The 17,138-nt window shown below is 43.7% G+C and overlaps 1 protein-coding gene across 1 annotated transcript in view; it reads right to left on the bottom strand.

Annotated features, from left to right (window-relative positions):
• The window catches only part of lifra (LIF receptor subunit alpha a), a 33,331-nt gene that overhangs the window by 9,439 nt on the left and 6,754 nt on the right, over positions 1 to 17,138 (bottom strand). The window contains exons 2-11 of the mRNA XM_083643901.1: positions 12,491 to 12,700; positions 11,516 to 11,652; positions 7,031 to 7,184; positions 6,425 to 6,700; positions 5,857 to 5,986; positions 3,018 to 3,151; positions 1,802 to 1,944; positions 1,265 to 1,418; positions 835 to 899; positions 227 to 464 (exon numbers count right to left, since the gene is read on the bottom strand). Coding sequence (XP_083500027.1) covers positions 227 to 464; positions 835 to 899; positions 1,265 to 1,418; positions 1,802 to 1,944; positions 3,018 to 3,151; positions 5,857 to 5,986; positions 6,425 to 6,700; positions 7,031 to 7,184; positions 11,516 to 11,652; positions 12,491 to 12,596 — 1,537 coding nt within the window. The 5' untranslated portion in view covers positions 12,597 to 12,700. The remainder of the gene's footprint in view (positions 1 to 226; positions 465 to 834; positions 900 to 1,264; positions 1,419 to 1,801; positions 1,945 to 3,017; positions 3,152 to 5,856; positions 5,987 to 6,424; positions 6,701 to 7,030; positions 7,185 to 11,515; positions 11,653 to 12,490; positions 12,701 to 17,138) is intronic.

The raw sequence follows: 17,138 nt of genomic DNA, 5'->3' as shown, positions 1-17,138 counted from the left end.
TTCTTCTTTTATTTAAAAAAGTGAGAAAATGCATTGCTAAACGTCATAAATGAAGAGAAGTCAATGGGGAAAATCATCTAGTTTTTCCTCAGCTCTTAAAAAGGTGACTCTTTATGGTGACTTTGCAACAAGAAATAAAACATGTGCCTTTGAGAATAAACACGTTAACTTTAATCTCCCCCTTCCCGAACCTTCCCCAGTACTCTCTCTCTCTCTCCCCTCATACCTGCCAAACGTAGAGGTATGACTATAGTTGCAGGAGGAGACTCCCCAGCTGCATTCCTCGCTATGACGGTAGCGGTGACCTTGTTGTTGCCGCTGCTCTTAGTGATGTGTGTCAGGTTGATGGGCACGGTGAGGGTGCTCTGAGGAAGCGTTTCTGTGTGCTGTACGTTCTCCTCTGGGCTCCAGATGGTCACCTCATATCCTGTGATCTGACCGTGGCTCTCTCTGCGCGTCAAAGGCTGGAAGAAATCAAGGGAGAGCGAGAGACAGAGTGAGAGATAAAAAAAGACTTGTAGCTTAAGTTTGCCTTTTACATAAGCACTGCTGGGAGGAGGCCACGGGGCTGACCAAAGGCTATGTGGAGAGATTGTATCTCCACGCTGGCCTGGGAACGCCTCGGGATCCCCCAGTCAAAGCTCACTAATGTGGCCAGGGAAAGGAACGTTTGGGGTCCCCTGCTGGAACTGCTGCCTCCACGACCCTGATCCCGGATAAGCGGTTGAAGATGGATGGATGGATCCCTCACCAGTGGAAAGCTAATACTCTATTTTCAAACCACATCCATATACGTGCTGCCAGGTCAAATGAAAATTAAAAAGTGATACTCACCTTCCACACGACCCGCCCAGTGTTGTCTCTGTCCATCCACATCCACACATCAGGGGCCTCGGGGCCTGAGAGAGGGAAAATAATTGTGAATACTGAAACTATAAGTTTATTAATTGCAGTTTATTAATTACTAATTGAATACTGAAGTAACATTGCTTACTACTGAAAACAAATGGAAATAATATAGCAATGACTGATAATAGAATGGTGAAAATTATGCTACTGAAAATAGCATAATGATTGCTGCAAAAAGAAGGGGGAAAACAGTGAATCCAAAAGAAATGGTTATTACTGAAAATAACTGTCACTTAGAATATTTGATATATATGAACTCCTTGGGGCATCCTGGTGGCTCAGTTGGCGGAGGCATATCTGCGGTATTCTATTGACTAAAAACAGAAATACCACAAATAAGATAAAAGCTCCTTACTGGTGATGTTGGTTTTGAAGGCCAATGGGTTGCTCCAGTCGCCCCACTTCCAGAAGTTCTGCTGGGCTCCACAGCGGACTTTAACACTGTATTCCTCATCAGGATGCAGGTCCAATAGGACCACCGACCGCAGACCCACACCAGGGAAGGTACGCTGGAGACATACATTAGATCACATTACTGTTTGTTACTTTGGTGATCCCACAAATGGAGAGAATGGACATTCTGATACAAGTCAGCCTCTGTGGGGATTAATTTGGCTGGTGCACTTATGGAAATGTGCACATAAGACAAAAAGTTGATGAGATTGATAAGATTTGAATGAACTTTTCAGTGACATACACACACAGAAACTATCAGACTCAGACCCAATGACTGACCTTCAGTGTACCTTTTATTAAGATACACTGAAGACACACTGGCATACAATTATGTATAAACACAACATTTGTACTTTTGCTACAATGCGCAGTTGCGCGCGCACGCACACACACACACACACACACACACACACACACACACACAAAGACAACTCACCGTTGTTGTGTGCCAGTGGGAAGTGAGTGCTACCTGGCAGATGAGTGCCAGTGAGTTGTAGCTTGTGTGCCTCCACTGCCACAGCACAGTGCTCTTCCAGGCCTCGGTGACAGAAGTCAGGTTAGTGGGTGGCACAGGACGCACTGGAGAGAAAGGGAGAGACAATAATCAATAAGCATAAGAGGAAATCTAATCTGTATTTAGATTACACTATGTGATGTGCAGGAGCAGCAGGTAGCCTACAAGTTATAAGCCTGCCCTGAATGAGCCGAGTGGGGGTGCTTGTTCACTATTGTGAAAGTTATGTTTACAACATATAAAGATCATGGAAGTGGATGGTATCAGGAATGTCACCGATAGTTAACGTTCTATATTGTACAGGGAGACCATCAGCCCTGCTGAACAGATCTGTATTTGCCTGGCTGTAGGTTGAATCGTTTTATTCAGGCTATGATCTGTGATGCGGTGAGATATCCAAATTGGCATGAAGAGATGACAGCATGCAGCCGCAACCCGGAATGGATCGAGTGGATCGGAGCTTGGAAAGGAAGAATGTCATTGCGTAACTGCAGTTCACCAATGGCCACAGTTTAGCGCCAAGGGAAAATTAGGGAATGTGCCTGACCACGCCCACTAAAAGCGCTGCGCCCGGCCTTAAACGCTAATTTAAGGCCAGGGGGAAGATAGAGCCATATATATAAATATCACTTCTCTTCACAAATTCTACAGTGGAAGGATGATGGACCTCTTCGCAGTTCTGTGACAGCACATTAACATTATTCCTCACCGGGTTGCCCTTGACTGCGCTGAAAGCAGGGGAAACCACTAGAGGATTTTAGTCAAATTACAGTCTACTGCTACTACAGTTTACATGTGTTTACATCTCTGAATAACAGTTCAACATGGAACCAAACTTTATTGTGTGTGGAATGTTTCTTTATTTATATCCATCTTGCTGTGATGTAATTGTTTTGTTGCTTTTCAGCAGTTGAACTGTGTGCTACTGCTGTGATGATGTTTTCCTTTTGTTCTCTGCTATCAGTATTATTTTATGCTCATTGGCATTCATTTACACTGTTCTTCTTGATGTGTATTTATGACCTACTTTTCCGCTGTATCCTTGTCATTTGAAAAGTGTATAAATATTATGGTTGTTACTGTGGTGTGTGTCCACCCATCCATCCATGGAAATAAGGTACGGTCAACAGACACCCACCTCTGTGACTGACTTCAGCAGAGTCGCTCAGGCTGTATTGGCCCAGTGTATTCTTAGCTACCAGGGTCCAGTTACCATCCCACTGGGGCAGACTGCAAACTGCCTCCTTCTGGTTCTTGCCCTCCATACAGTTCCTTAAAATGTTGTAATAAAATTAGTACTACCACTGCAAAACATACATAGCTTCAAGCACAATTTGAATAGACATTAGACAGACACAACAGAAGGTAGAAAGACACAAAAATTGACAGCTTGTGAAGATCGGACACAGATAGATAAAGTTCATCATTTCATTGCAATGTTACAGTGTATTAACAATGGCCAGACTTTTGATTAGAACACTCAGTGGCTCAGTGGCCTTGTCGTTTGAGTGTCCGCCCTGAGACTGGGAGGTTGTGAGTTCGATCCCCGGCCGAGTCATACCAAAGACTAAAAAAATGGGACCCATTGCCTCCCTGCTTGGCACTCAGCATCAAAGAGTTGGAATTGGGGGGTTAGATCACCAAATGATTCCCGAGCGCGGCACTGCTGCTGCTCACCGCTCCCCCAGGGGATGGGTCAAATGCGGAGAACAAATTTCGCACACTCAGGTGTGTGACAATCGTTGGGACTTTACCTTTACCTAACACATATCGCTTGTTCTTGATAACCAATGACTTCAGAAAAGCCAAGCCTGGATTTGAACCCACAACCTTCCAGACACTTGACCTACTGAGCTAAACTCCTGTGACAGCAAATACAATAGGGTTCCCTATAGGGATGTTCATTTTGAAAATTTTCCAAAATCGATAATCGGTGAGAATTAACGATCAATTATCGATTATCGATTTTATTAATACTTAGAAAATTTTCAATATTTTCATTTTTTTTTTTTTTTTAACAAAATGAATGCCTATGGCAGAAAATACGAAAGACAACATGTTCTCCTCAATTAACTCTTTATTTCAATGTGTCTCCTCTTCAACACTGCTGTCCCCGGCGCATGCCGGTGTGAATTTCTCATGTTTAAAACAGTTTTGTTGGCACAAAGGCCCATGCCCAGCCAGAAAACTAGAGACTATATGAAGCTCCACCTCACGTTAGTCGGCTGTGCAATGGAGTGGGGCGAGGAGGAACGAATTCCACCCAAACCTAGTCCAAAAAAAAAAAAAAAAAAAAAAAAAAAATTTATAATTAAAAAATCGATCCAAATGCCACAGGATCGATTCCAATCCTTAACGATCGATTATCGATTTTCGATAATTGATGAACATCCCTAGTTCCCTAATAATAATATAATAATAATATGGACAATTACCAATCCAATCAGATTCTCTCACCCAATCTACAGACACATTCCTGATGTGACTTCTGTTCTGGCCAGCCCCCTGCACAATTCCTGTAAGAGGTTTGGCATCCGGCCAATCCCCTGTCAATGTTAAATGGCTACTAAAAGGCAGCAAGTGGTTACTTAGGCTAAGTGCTTTATAGTCCTTGTAACCCTCTCTCTATCCTGATCTTTTTTCTGTTTCTTTTTTTGGAGAAAGATGTGTGGGTGAACAACCATAAACAATGCAGGGATATCTTCTGACCACTTCCTGGCTCATGCAACGTCCCAATTATTCACCATCCATCACCGGGATCACTGGCTGCTGAAGACAAAGTCCCAACAGGACCGTATGTGTGTCTCTAATATATACTGCATCTCTGCCTCACTCATTCCATGTCCCCCATTTCTATTAGGGTTCAATGGCCTTTTGGATTTGAGCGAGGTAGTGTCCTCTAGTAAGAGAGTGGCGTCATCGGAGGACCAAAATGCAAGAATCATTAGCCAATGAACAGCCAGGAATGGGTCTCGCGCTACTTTTGCATGCTAAAATAAAGCAGATAATGTACAATTTGATTCATTTCAAGGGATGAAAAACCCTTTCAAAGTACAACACTGTCTATTTTGATGCAACTCGACAGTGCTGCTTTTTTTACTGAAGAGTTCCACTTTCTACTTCCTGGAAAAAAAACTGGTCCATTGGAGTGAATGGAGATGTCAGAACTCTTCTATTATACGGCTCTGGAGCGAGGTATTCACCTTATGTAGCCCCGCCCACTTGACCCAGTTGTGCTACGACTTCCTGTTCAAAACACCGTCTGTTTTACCTGCTCACTAGTACTGTACTGTCACAGGAAGTGTAAACACAATAGGAAGTAACTGGCTGATATCTGTGTTGGAAACATACGGTGAATACTGTAGTTATTGTACTGTGGCTGTGATTAAATAAGCTTATTGTGCTGTGTGTCCAAAGAGACAATGAATAGATTGCAGTACACTTTCAGTCTCTGCAAATAAAATGATAAGGGATAATTAATTCAATCCACCCCCAAACTTGTCACAATAAATTATATCAGAGTTGGATTGTCATTGATCAGATATGCAAGGAATGTCCAACACCAACACATCACAAATAGAGTGAAAAGCAGCTTACAAATCATCTGTCAATCATGGCTTCTGATTTAAAGGTGGAACAAACGTGTAAATAAGTGAGTAAGTCTCAGCAGTCAGCAGTGTGCAGTAAGTCACTGCTGGCTGCACCAGGTTCAAGCAATGTGACGCCTCCTATTTGCTGATAAATACTGTGATATTGTGACAATGTGACATGCTGCCGAAACATTTCTTCATTACTGTTCTGATTTGTGTAAGTGAAATGAACATGAATCATAATCAAGTGTTTTTCCCCAGCTACTGTATATTCTGCTGGAAAGCATTTTTAAATTTTAAACCTTTGCTGTGCCTGACATGCCTTGTTGTACCGTGTACTGTAAGGTTGTGTGTGCATGTGTGTGTGTGTGTGTGTGTGTGTGGTACCTGTTATTCAGTGTGTAGTATGTCTTTCGTTTCTTGCCATACAGGTGTGTGTCTCGTCCTCTGTTCCACTGGCACACAGCTGATGTCAGGTCACGAGTCTCACAAACTAAATCACTGGGCAGGGGAGGGTCTGGTGTGGGGGGAGGGCGCAACAAGTAGAAATCTGATTATTTATATATTCAGGATAAAGCCTAAGCCAAAGCATATTAAAAAAGCAATATGTGCAAGCACATTCTGATATAATTTGATATAGTCTAGAGCAATTGATTAGCTGTTAATCACTGCCATGTATCAGCAACGTTTTCAGATAAAGTCCTGTTGCATAATAAAATTGTTGTTATCTTTACTATGGAAAAACACATCACAACTTTGTTAAATACTTCCGATCTCACAGTGACCAATCTATTCACAGTCACACCTATAATTCTGAGGACAGTCGTCTGCCTGACTGACCCACTTCCTTATCCCTCAGTCTCTCTCTCCCACCACACAAGCTGCATTTATCCAATTCAGATCAGACAACCATCACAGCTCCACTCTTAACCCTGCACCCATCACTCCATCTTACATCCAACAAACACCACTGCTCCGGTCAGTATCGTCTTGTGTTGGTCGACACAGAAGACATTGGTTCCTGAGAAGCTAGAAGGTCCCTGGTTGATCCTTGTGGCGGCATAGGTCCGCCTACTCAGGCGCGTCACATTCATGACCGTGGCTTTGTAGAGAACGCTACCGAAGAGCTTCCGCTCTCCCACAATGCAACAGAAGGTGGTGTTGGTTCCCACGCTCACAACTCTGTCTTGAGGATACATATTGGACCCCTCGTTCACGGGGAGATCCATTCCTGAAGAAGAAGGAGAAAGACACATAAGGAGACAAAGATGTAGAGAGGGAGAGAGATAAACATCTAGATGTATACTATGTACTCAGCAGAGTAAGAGACAGAATTTCAGGGAGGGGGGGAAATTCTAATTGAAGACGGACTCAATTTCTCTCATGCGGAATAAATGTATACTGTTGTTCCAGTCACCGATTTCTGGTAAATCCTCTCTGGAATCAGACTTGCAAACCTGACAGCTTAAAACGATCTCTGTACTTGTTTGTTTATTGGCATCCCATAGTCTTCACTGTACTTCCTGACTTCTGGAATGATAGTAACTATTGTCCCTCTGACCTTGCAGTATCTGAGTGTCGCTCCATTCACTTGTGGTCTGCCCATCGCTAGAGCGGATTTGGACTGACAGTGAGGTACACTCCAGCGGGTCCACAGAGGTCCAGCTCCACTGGTGCCGACCACTCACCTGGTCCACTGTCACAGACACCGTCCCCTGTGGTTCATGTAGAACAACAACAACAAGAATATGACTATATCACTACTATGATAAGACGAGGGGTTGCACGGCCCTCAATTGTTCAACTGCACATGCCAGTTGCGCAGCGTGTGAGCTGCGTCTGCACGGTAGAAATAAGCCTTGCCAGTGGAGGTGCGAGCACGCGCAGCATGCGAGCTGTATCCGCGGCCGGGCACGCGAGCGAGAATACTGGAAACTAGAACGGGCTAAATTTGCTGAAGCAAATTTGATTGTGCTTGCTCCCGCGTGACGCTCCGCCCCCCTTGCACCGCCCCTGCCTTAGACCCCGCCCTCCCATCCAGTATCAATACAGCCCCAATCGGCAATGTGTAGCTAGGACGTGTTTAGGCCGTTGCAAGGGTGTATTAACTGGATGCTATGGTGTTACAGGTACTGAATGCTGCTATAGCGCCCCCTAGAGGCGAAATGACACAATATTTGTCCTATAGGCTCAGAGTACATCCGTCCACACCTGTACCAAGTTTGGTTAGCATCGGACGATCTTTGTGAAATCGGCCCCACCCACAGAACTTTGGAGGTCGATTATATCGCAACGGTGCGGAATTTCAAAAAAACGCAAAATAAGTTTTGTGCGGGACAGTCCACCCACGCTGTGTGATGTGGTTTGGTGAAGATCGGGCAAAATTTGAAGGAGAAATAGCGAAAAAACGCTTTTCGACAAAATGCAAAATGGCGGAAAATCTAGTTAGACGGAAATGGGCGGGGCCTATATCAGCAGATGCGGAATGACCCAAGGAATCCAGGGAAATAAGAATTTTTAATGTAGCCCTTACGGTTCAAAAGTTATGGACCAACACGTAAGGATGGCTGTTATAGCGCCCCCTAGAGGCGAAATGACACAATATTTGTCCTATAGGCTCAGAGTACATCCGTCCACACCTGTACCAAGTTTGGTTAGCATCGGACGATCTTTGTGAAATAGGCCCCACCCACAGAACTTTGGAGGTCAATTATATCGCAACGGTGCGGAATTTAAAAAAAACGCAAAATAAGTTTTGTGCGGGACAGTCCACACACGCTCTGTGATGTGGTTTGGTGAAGATCGGGCAAAATTTGAACGAGAAATAGCGAAAAAACGCTTTTCGACAAAATTCAAAATGGCGGAAAATCTAATTAGACGGAAATGGGCGGGGCCTATATCAGCAGATGCGGAATGACCCAAGGAATCCAGGGAAAAAAATAATTTTGAATGTAGCCCTTACGGTTCAAAAGTTATGGACCAAAACGTAAGGACGGCTGTTATAGCGCCACCATCGGGTCAAATAGTGTAATTTTCCCGCACAGAGTAAAAGGTGACTCCGTAAACCTACCTACAAAGTTTGGTAATAGCAGGTCATACGGTGTCTGAGCTAGAGCTAATTTAATGCCAACGATTTCGAAACCCCATTCAAGTGAATGGGGAAAAAAATCGTACGTTAACGCCAATATCGCGAAAACCAGCGAACGAAACCCTTAGCAATCCAAATGCACACGATTCCTCAATGAGCCGCACGTTTTGATGTCTCCCATGTCTGTGTAGTGTGAAAACTGTAGGAGAAATGGCGAACACAACTTTTGACCAGAAGAAAACAGAATAAAGAACTAGAACGGGCTAAATTTGCTGAAGCAAATTTGATTGTGCTTGCTCCCCCGTGATGCTCCGCCCCCCTTGCACCGCCCCTGCCTTAGACCCCGCCCTCCCATCCACTATCAATACAGCCCCAATCGGCAATGTGTAGCTAGGACGTGTTTAGGCCGTTGCAAGGGTGTATTAACTGGATGCTATGGTGTTTTCGGCTCATCGGTATAGGGCATTCGTAGATCGTTGCTAGGGTGTACTAAGTAGTTGTGGGCGGGAAATGTGCGGGCCTTTGTAAGTACAAGCGGGAGGAGCCAAGGAAACCAGGGCAGAAAGAATTTTGATCGTAGAAGCTATGGTTCCAAACTTAAAACCAAAACGTAAAGAGGGCAGCTATAGCGCCACCGTGAGGTCAATTGGTATAATTCTTTAGGCCAGATTAGAAGAGTACTCTATGAACCTATGTACCCAATTTGGGAACAGTCGCTCTTACAGTTTGTGAGATACAGCTACTGAATGCTGCTATAGCGCCCCCTATAGGCGAAATGACACAATTTTATTTTGATCAGCTCAGAGTACATATGTGCATACCTGGACCAAGTTTGGTTCGGATCGGACAATGTGGTCCGGAGTTATGGCGGTTTTTGTGAAGTAGGCCCCACCCACCCCCGCCTCCTACAGGCCAAATGACACTTTCTTTTCTGAAATCAGCTCAGAAGTGTCAAGTGTCATACAAGAAGGAAGGCTGGCCATAATTCCAATGAATCAGCACTTCCTGCCGCCCTTCAAAATAAAACAATTTAGAAGGGACAGGTTCTGAATGCTGCTATAGCGCCCCCTAGAGGCGAAATGACAAAATATTTCTCCTATAGGCTCAGAGTACATCCTTCCACACCTGGACCAAGTTTGGTTCGCATCGGACGATCTTTGTGAAATAGGCCCCACCCACAGAACTTTGGAAGTCGATTATATCGCAACGGTGCGGAATTTCAAAAAAACGCAAAATAAGTTTTGTGCGGGACAGTCCACACACGCTCTGTGATGTGGTTTGGTGAAGATTGGGCGAAATTTGAACGAGAAATAGCGAAAAAACGCTTTTCGACAAAATTCAAAATGGCGGAAAATCTAGTTAGACGGAAATGGGCGGGGCCTATATCAGCAGATGCGGAATGACCCAAGGAATCCAGGGAAAAAAGAATTTTGAATGTAGCCCTTACGGTTCAAAAGTTATGGACCAAAACGTAAGGACGGCTGTTATAGCGCCACCATCTGGTCAAATACTAAAATTTTCCCGCACAGAGTAAAAGGTGACTCTGTAAACCTACCTACAAAGTTTGGTAATAGCAGATCATACGGTGTCTGAGCTAGAGCTAATTTAATGCCAACGATTTCGAAACCCCATTCAAGTGAATGGGAAAAAAAATCATACGTTAACGCGAATATCGCGAAAACCGGCGAACGAAACCCTTAGCAATCCAAATGCACACGATTCCTCAATGAGCCGCACGTTTTGATGTCTCTCATGTCTGTGTAGTGTGAAAACTGTAGGAGAAATGGCGAACACAACTTTTGACCAGAAGAAAACAGAATAAAGAATAAAGATAAAGAAGTATGAGAGATTCTAAGATTGTGCTTGCCTATCTGCAAGCACAATAATAAAGAATAAAGATAAAGAAGTATGAGAGATTCTAAGATTGTGCTTGCCTATCTGCAAGCACAATAATTAGCTCTGTTACTAGTCTTTATAACAATGGCCATAGCTCATTAAGTGCAAGCAGGTATGAAACACAACCTATTCTCATCTATATCATCAACTCATCATCAGTCATTCCCAGAGACTGGGTTGCGAGTTGCCACCGACGTGGATCGCAGGCGATTTTATTTGGGTCGCCAAATAAATTTGCATAATTTATGCCATACTCTTTTATTTAAAAAAAGAAAAAATCAATATTTTTATTAAGTTTCACACAGAAAATCTAGTATTTTACAATACAATTATTGTACACATCTTAAATACCGGTTTGTTTTACTGATGAGACGAAAACAAGAGCCTTAGCTTAACGCCTTAAGTAAAATGTGTATAAACAACGAGACAGCCTGTTAACACTGCCTAAATGCATTTATTTGGGCTAATTTATAAAGTATTTAACATGTGTATATGTTTTCAATAACATGTGCATAAAACAAAGATGTGATTTATCAAATGTATATCTCTTCGAATTGGCTGGTTTATGTGGTATAAATCATTAATTACCTATGACAAAGACATTTCTTGGATTTAATTCACTCTCTCATTCTGTCTGTGGGAATGAATGTGGTTTGTTGCTCAGAAAAGACTTTTAGTCTTGCCAGAGAGATAAGCATGAAGGACCTTCTAGAAGTGCCCTGATGTGTCAATAAATGTTCCTCATGTATCTATCATTGTATCATGTTCGGATAAAAACTCCAGGTTTATATTGTTTTCATTCTATGACAAACAACATTCTATGTTGGACGTCAGCACTGTTCCAGTATAAAAACATCAGAGAACATGACACTTGTCATTTTTAAAACGTGGGTCCCCGGAAAAAAAGAACATCTTAGTTTATGTCACAACAGATAAATAAAGCTAAATGTGCAGATGGGGCCAATAAACTAAATATGGCTTCAAAAGGAAAAGAAAATACATAAGACAGAATATAAAACAATCAAAATTAAAACGTAAAAAAACCCATAGAAAAGCCCTTACGTTGAAGACAGTTTCACCGAGTTCAGTCCTTAGAATCATGACGTCAAAGGTCGTGGCTGCTCCTCCCAGCCAGGACAAAGACAGCTGCTGTGTTTCCATGTTGGCCGACAGGCTCACTTGCTGGGGTACAGGGAGGACTGTAACACACACACACACACACACACACACACACACACACACACACACACACACACACACACACACACACACACACACACACACACACACACACACACAAAAGGTTAGACCGACTCAACTGGTGGAGCAGAGATTGAAAGACACAGCACAGCATTGCTTCTGAAGCATCTTACTAGATGGAAAATTTGAGCCAATGTGCCTTAGTGAGATTTAATTCCATTGTGTCATACAATCATCACAAGAAGAATAGTGAACTCGGTGAGTCTTTGGGCAGGGGTTATGGAGGACATAGGACAGCTATCAGATAACATATCTGTTTGACTTTGCTTGGACACAAATGACAATACAAATAAAATAACCCACATACACGCATACTGACACTCAGCGACAAACAATACACGTGATATCATACTCTGGCTAGGACCAGGAGCAGGGCAGGACTGAAGTGGTAAAGAAGTCAGACATTCAGGTAAACGTCGGGTTTTGGTAAGTTCTTCCGAGGCTCACCATTTAGCGCCAATGCTCAACAATGGTACACAGAGAAAGCCATTGTAGAAGAGGCAGAGAGACCCCTCTCTCCATCCACAGCAGCCTCAATAGACCATAATGCACTGCAGCCACTAGAAATGTTGCTTTTTGCATGAGGAGAATTCTGAGAAATGTAGGAATTTACAAGTAGACGAAGGCGGGTTGAGAGAAGTGGGTGGGTACAACACAACTGGAACAATTAGAACACACATCATCTCAAAGTCATTCCTGGAATGCAGTGAACATCAGATAGAACAGTATAAGAGTATACAAGGGTGGGCTTATCTTTTGAGGGAGTGAGAGTCTTACCATCTTTGGCGTGGGTGTGTACAGTAGAGAGACCCAGAAGGACACAGATAAGCCAGACAGGGCTAGAGTCAGGCTTGGAGCTGGGCCTGAAACTTGGGCGAGGCATGGTGGTGATCAGGGTCCTGTGTGGATCCTAATGTGGTGGTCTTCCTCCTTACAGCGACAGCAGGCTAGACATCTTGAGAGCCCAGTCACGGACAGAGCGCCTCCCTGTGGGGAAAACATGAGAAGAACTTCAAATAAATCCACTAATCTGCTAAAACGTTGGATAAACAAACACAAAATAAAAAGAAGATAAAGCCCGGGCTGCATGGCAAGTCATTCCCTTTCCAGACTAATCAACAAGACACATTTTGATGAAAGCAAACTTCCTGTGTGCCTACAGGTCTAAAATAACTGGAGTATTTTGCAAAAACAACAGAGACGAGGCTAGTTTATTGATGTTTCCGGTTCACCTGGCTACAGCTGTGTGCACTAAGAAAAGCTGGATTCTTCCACGGCTCTATTCTGCGGCGCAGCTATAATCTGATGGGCTATTTTGGATTTCTGCAACACTGTTTTGACGCTGCCTGCATGAAGAAAAGAAACACACAGCCATGTGTCTAAATTCACTCTGTCCTACGTTACTGTTGGAGCCTAATGTTCTTCTGATAAAGTGATCAAGATCCCAGAGCTGAACTGAGCATGTCACTCTGGGCGTGTTTCTATTTTGGTTGTTGTGAGACAGAAGGAGTGACTTTCTGTTTCACAACCAAAATAGAAACCTGCCCAGGTTGAATATCTTTCCTGTGATAGGGTTGACTAGGCAGATAGCAACTCACCTCCAGGGCAGGCAGACTAATAGTTAACTATGGTCCAAGATCATCTGACTAAATATTTCCAACACATGCTGATGCCCCACTATTTCAGCCCAGAGAAACATCTCTGTGTGTGTGCGCGCATGTGTGTGTGTGTCGGGGTGTGTGTGTGTGTGCGCGCGTGTGTGTGTGTGTGTGTGTGTGTGTGTGTGTGTGTGTGTGTGTGTGTGTGTGTGTGTGCGCGTGTGTTGCATGCCCAAAGGCAGATGATGGACCTCTTGCAACTAATGAATTTAAGTTTTTACGCCCAGTATCAAAAAGAGCAACAGCAAAGAAAACACATTTATTATGTTGTTAACAGACAGACTCTGGGTCTTCCACCTCCGAAGATAGATTTAAAGACGCGAAACAGAAAATTGAGTTCACTTCCAGACGTGTGTTTGTGATTAAAAGGCGGCACAGTGCCTGCATATGTGTTGATTGTGAACGTTCTCCTGCATATGTGTTGATTGTGAACGTTCTCCTGCATATGTGTTTACTGTGAACGTTCTCCTGCATATGTGTTGATTGTGAACGTTCTCCTGCATATGTGTTTACTGTGAACGTTCTCCTGCATATGTGTTGACTGTGAACGTTCTCCTGCATATGTGTTGATTGTGAACGTTCTCCTGCATATGTGTTGATTGTGAACGTTCTCCTGCATATGTGTTTACTGTGAACGTTCTCCTGCATATGTGTTGATTGTGAACGTTCTCCTGCATATGTGTTTACTGTGAACGTTCTCCTGCATATGTGTTGACTGTGAACGTTCTCCTGCATATGTGTTGATTGTGAACGTTCTCCTGCATATGTGTTTACTGTGAACGTTCTCCTGCATATGTGTTGATTGTGAACGTTCTCCTGCATATGTGTTGACTGTGAACGTTCTCCTGCATATGTGTTGACTGTGAACGTTCTCCTGCATATGTGTTGATTGTGAACGTTCTCCTGCATACAGTATGTGTTGATTGTGAACGTTCTCCTGCATATGTGTTGATTGTGAACGTTCTCCTGCATATGTGTTTACTGTGAACGTTCTCCTGCATATGTGTTGATTGTGAACGTTCTCCTGCATATGTGTTGACTGTGAACGTTCTCCTGCATATGTGTTGACTGTGAACGTTCTCCTGCATATGTGTTGATTGTGAACGTTCTCCTGCATGTGTTGACTGTGAACGTTCTCCTGCATATGTGTTTACTGTGAACGTTCTCCTGCATATGTGTTGATTGTGAACGTTCTCCTGCATATGTGTTGACTGTGAACGTTCTCCTGCATATGTGTTGATTGTGAACGTTCTCCTGCATATGTGTTGACTGTGAACGTTCTCCTGCATATGTGTTGATTGTGAACGTTCTCCTGCATATGTGTTGACTGTGAACGTTCTCCTGCATATGTGTTGACTGTGAACGTTCTCCTGCATATGTGTTGACTGTGAACGTTCTCCTGCATATGTGTTGACTGTGAACGTTCTCCTGCATATGTGTTGATTGTGAACGTTCTCCTGCATAGTGCATATGTGTTGACTGTGAACGTTCTCCTGCATATGTGTTGATTGTGAACGTTCTCCTGCAGAATTTTCTTTCAGCAAAATGAGAAGTGGAAAAAATCCTTAATGCTGAACCCTGCTGCTTCACAACTCACAAGTGCTTTTTATTTTATTTTATTTTATTTTATGGGGTCTTTCAAGTCAAAGTCTAATCTCATTTTCAAGGCGATGTCTTGTCAAACTCCTCCTCCTCTTCACCTTGTGCAGGTTGTGACTCAGTGGGAACTTGGCAAAGGTGTAGTAGGACTAAAACATACACAATGACATAGCTGTTGAAGATGTGCTCGTTTGCTGCTTAAAAATTAGCTTTGTGAAAAGCCAGCCTGCGAGCTGAGTACAGCTGGGAAACAGCTGGCAGCGGTGGTGGGCCCCTGGGTGAACAGAGGGCTTTCCACTACATGTATCCATAACGTCATTGAAATACTACTTTTTATCACGCTTTGGATCAAATGCCCAGAAGCACACAGACAAGAGACAACGTGTAAAAAGACACACACCACAGTGTGGCTTAAGGGCACTGTAAGACAACGTTTCTACACAATGTGAAGGTCGACAGATTATCAAATTAAAGGCTCAGTACTGTCACAATTTAGAGTGGATATAATACAACACAGAGCTTCACTTGTAGGAGACAAATTCCTATAAAAGATCCCCAGACAGAAACACATCAGGTTATAGGGAGGCTGCTGACTGAGGTGAGGTACTGCAGAGGCACAGCTAAATGAATTTGCCAGACTTTCGTTTGCAAACCACATGAGCTTTCCTTTCCTCGTGTTTTATTTGGCTAGCTAGCTACAGTAGGGTAGTTGAAGATACACAGACACACACGCACGCGCGCACGCCCGCGCGCACGCAAACACACACACAGACACACACACACACACACACACACACACACACACACACACACACACGTTAATATGGAGTATGCTCAACATTTTCTCTGGGGCATAAGAACTATTGACTTACCACCAGCATAATTAGCCTTGGCTTATTATGGGATGGTGGGGTCAGTGTGCCCATCTGTACTGCCAGCATACCCACTTCCTGCCACTAGCACCATTACCCCTGCTCCCTGCTCCCTGGCTGCATGGCGCTTCATTACAACCACCTGTTTTGTACATGATGCTCCTGCCAGTTTGTCCTGTGTTGATGTTATGGAATACAATAAACAACGTTACAATGGACCATACTGCTGCTCTGTAGGGGTGGGGGGAAAAATCAATACACCATGGTATCGAGATATTTTGCCTGACGATATTGTATCGATATTTGGACGCCAACTATCGATATTTCATTTTTTCTTTTTTTCTTTTTTTGCAGGCCATGCCATGCCAGGCCACTGGGCATCTGCCCAAAGCGCCCGATGTTGCAGTCCGCGCCTGCAGTGGCATATTGAGTCCAGAGAAGCTTAATAATGTAGCCTACATGTGGGGCAAAAACAAAACAAAACAAAAAAACACTGCATGTTTTACTTCCGGTGAGGTCAAGGAAAAGGTAGGAAAAGGAGTTAGACAATATATCGAAATATCGCAATATTCAATATATCGCAATATCGGCAATATCGCAATACTATCGTACCGTGACTCAAGTATCGTTTTAGTATCGTATCGTGGGCATCTGGTGATTCCCACCCCTACTGCTCAGTCACTCAAGCGTTTCCATCCAGGTACGGTTGGTTGACTGCACTATGCAGTCTGCCAGTAACTCCCTGCTTCACACACTTTAGCCTAAACTACACAGCACAGCGTGTGTGTAGGATAGAGAACATTTCTCTATCCAAAATGTAGCAGGCCCAGTTACAGCTGCTACACCAGGCAGGCACATTCTTGATCCGCCACGGTCTGCTGGTTCTGGTTGTGTTTCAGCATTTCACCTACTACGTGTACAGTAAGTGAACACGTGGATCCTTATTTTGATGACCATATTAATACTTATTTTTCCATGGCAGGCTGCACTGAAGTGAATGGCTCTGTGGATTTGATGCAACCCTTACAAACAGGTGGAATAGAAACCTACCCTTGACTTGAGCCGTTAGTACACAGACTCACACGCAGCTGTCGGGTTAAAAGTCAGTGTTCTCCTGCTGAATAGCAAGCAGCTCCACTGGAGCCATTAGGGAGTCGAGTGGCTTGGTCAAGGACACTTTGACAGCAGTGACTGAGGGAGGGAGGGGGGGGGGGCATCATGCACTTTCCCTGCTCACATTCTAGATCAAACAAAGACATCAGTCAGTTACCGACGGTAACACAAATATGGTCACAA

The sequence above is a fragment of the Poromitra crassiceps genome, assembly GCF_964638095.1.
Source record: "Poromitra crassiceps genome assembly, chromosome: 10".
In the NCBI taxonomy this organism is placed as follows: Eukaryota; Metazoa; Chordata; class Actinopteri; order Beryciformes; family Melamphaidae; genus Poromitra; species Poromitra crassiceps.
The sequence above is the reverse complement of the archived record's forward strand: the minus strand, read 5'-3'. Positions and strand labels throughout refer to the sequence as shown.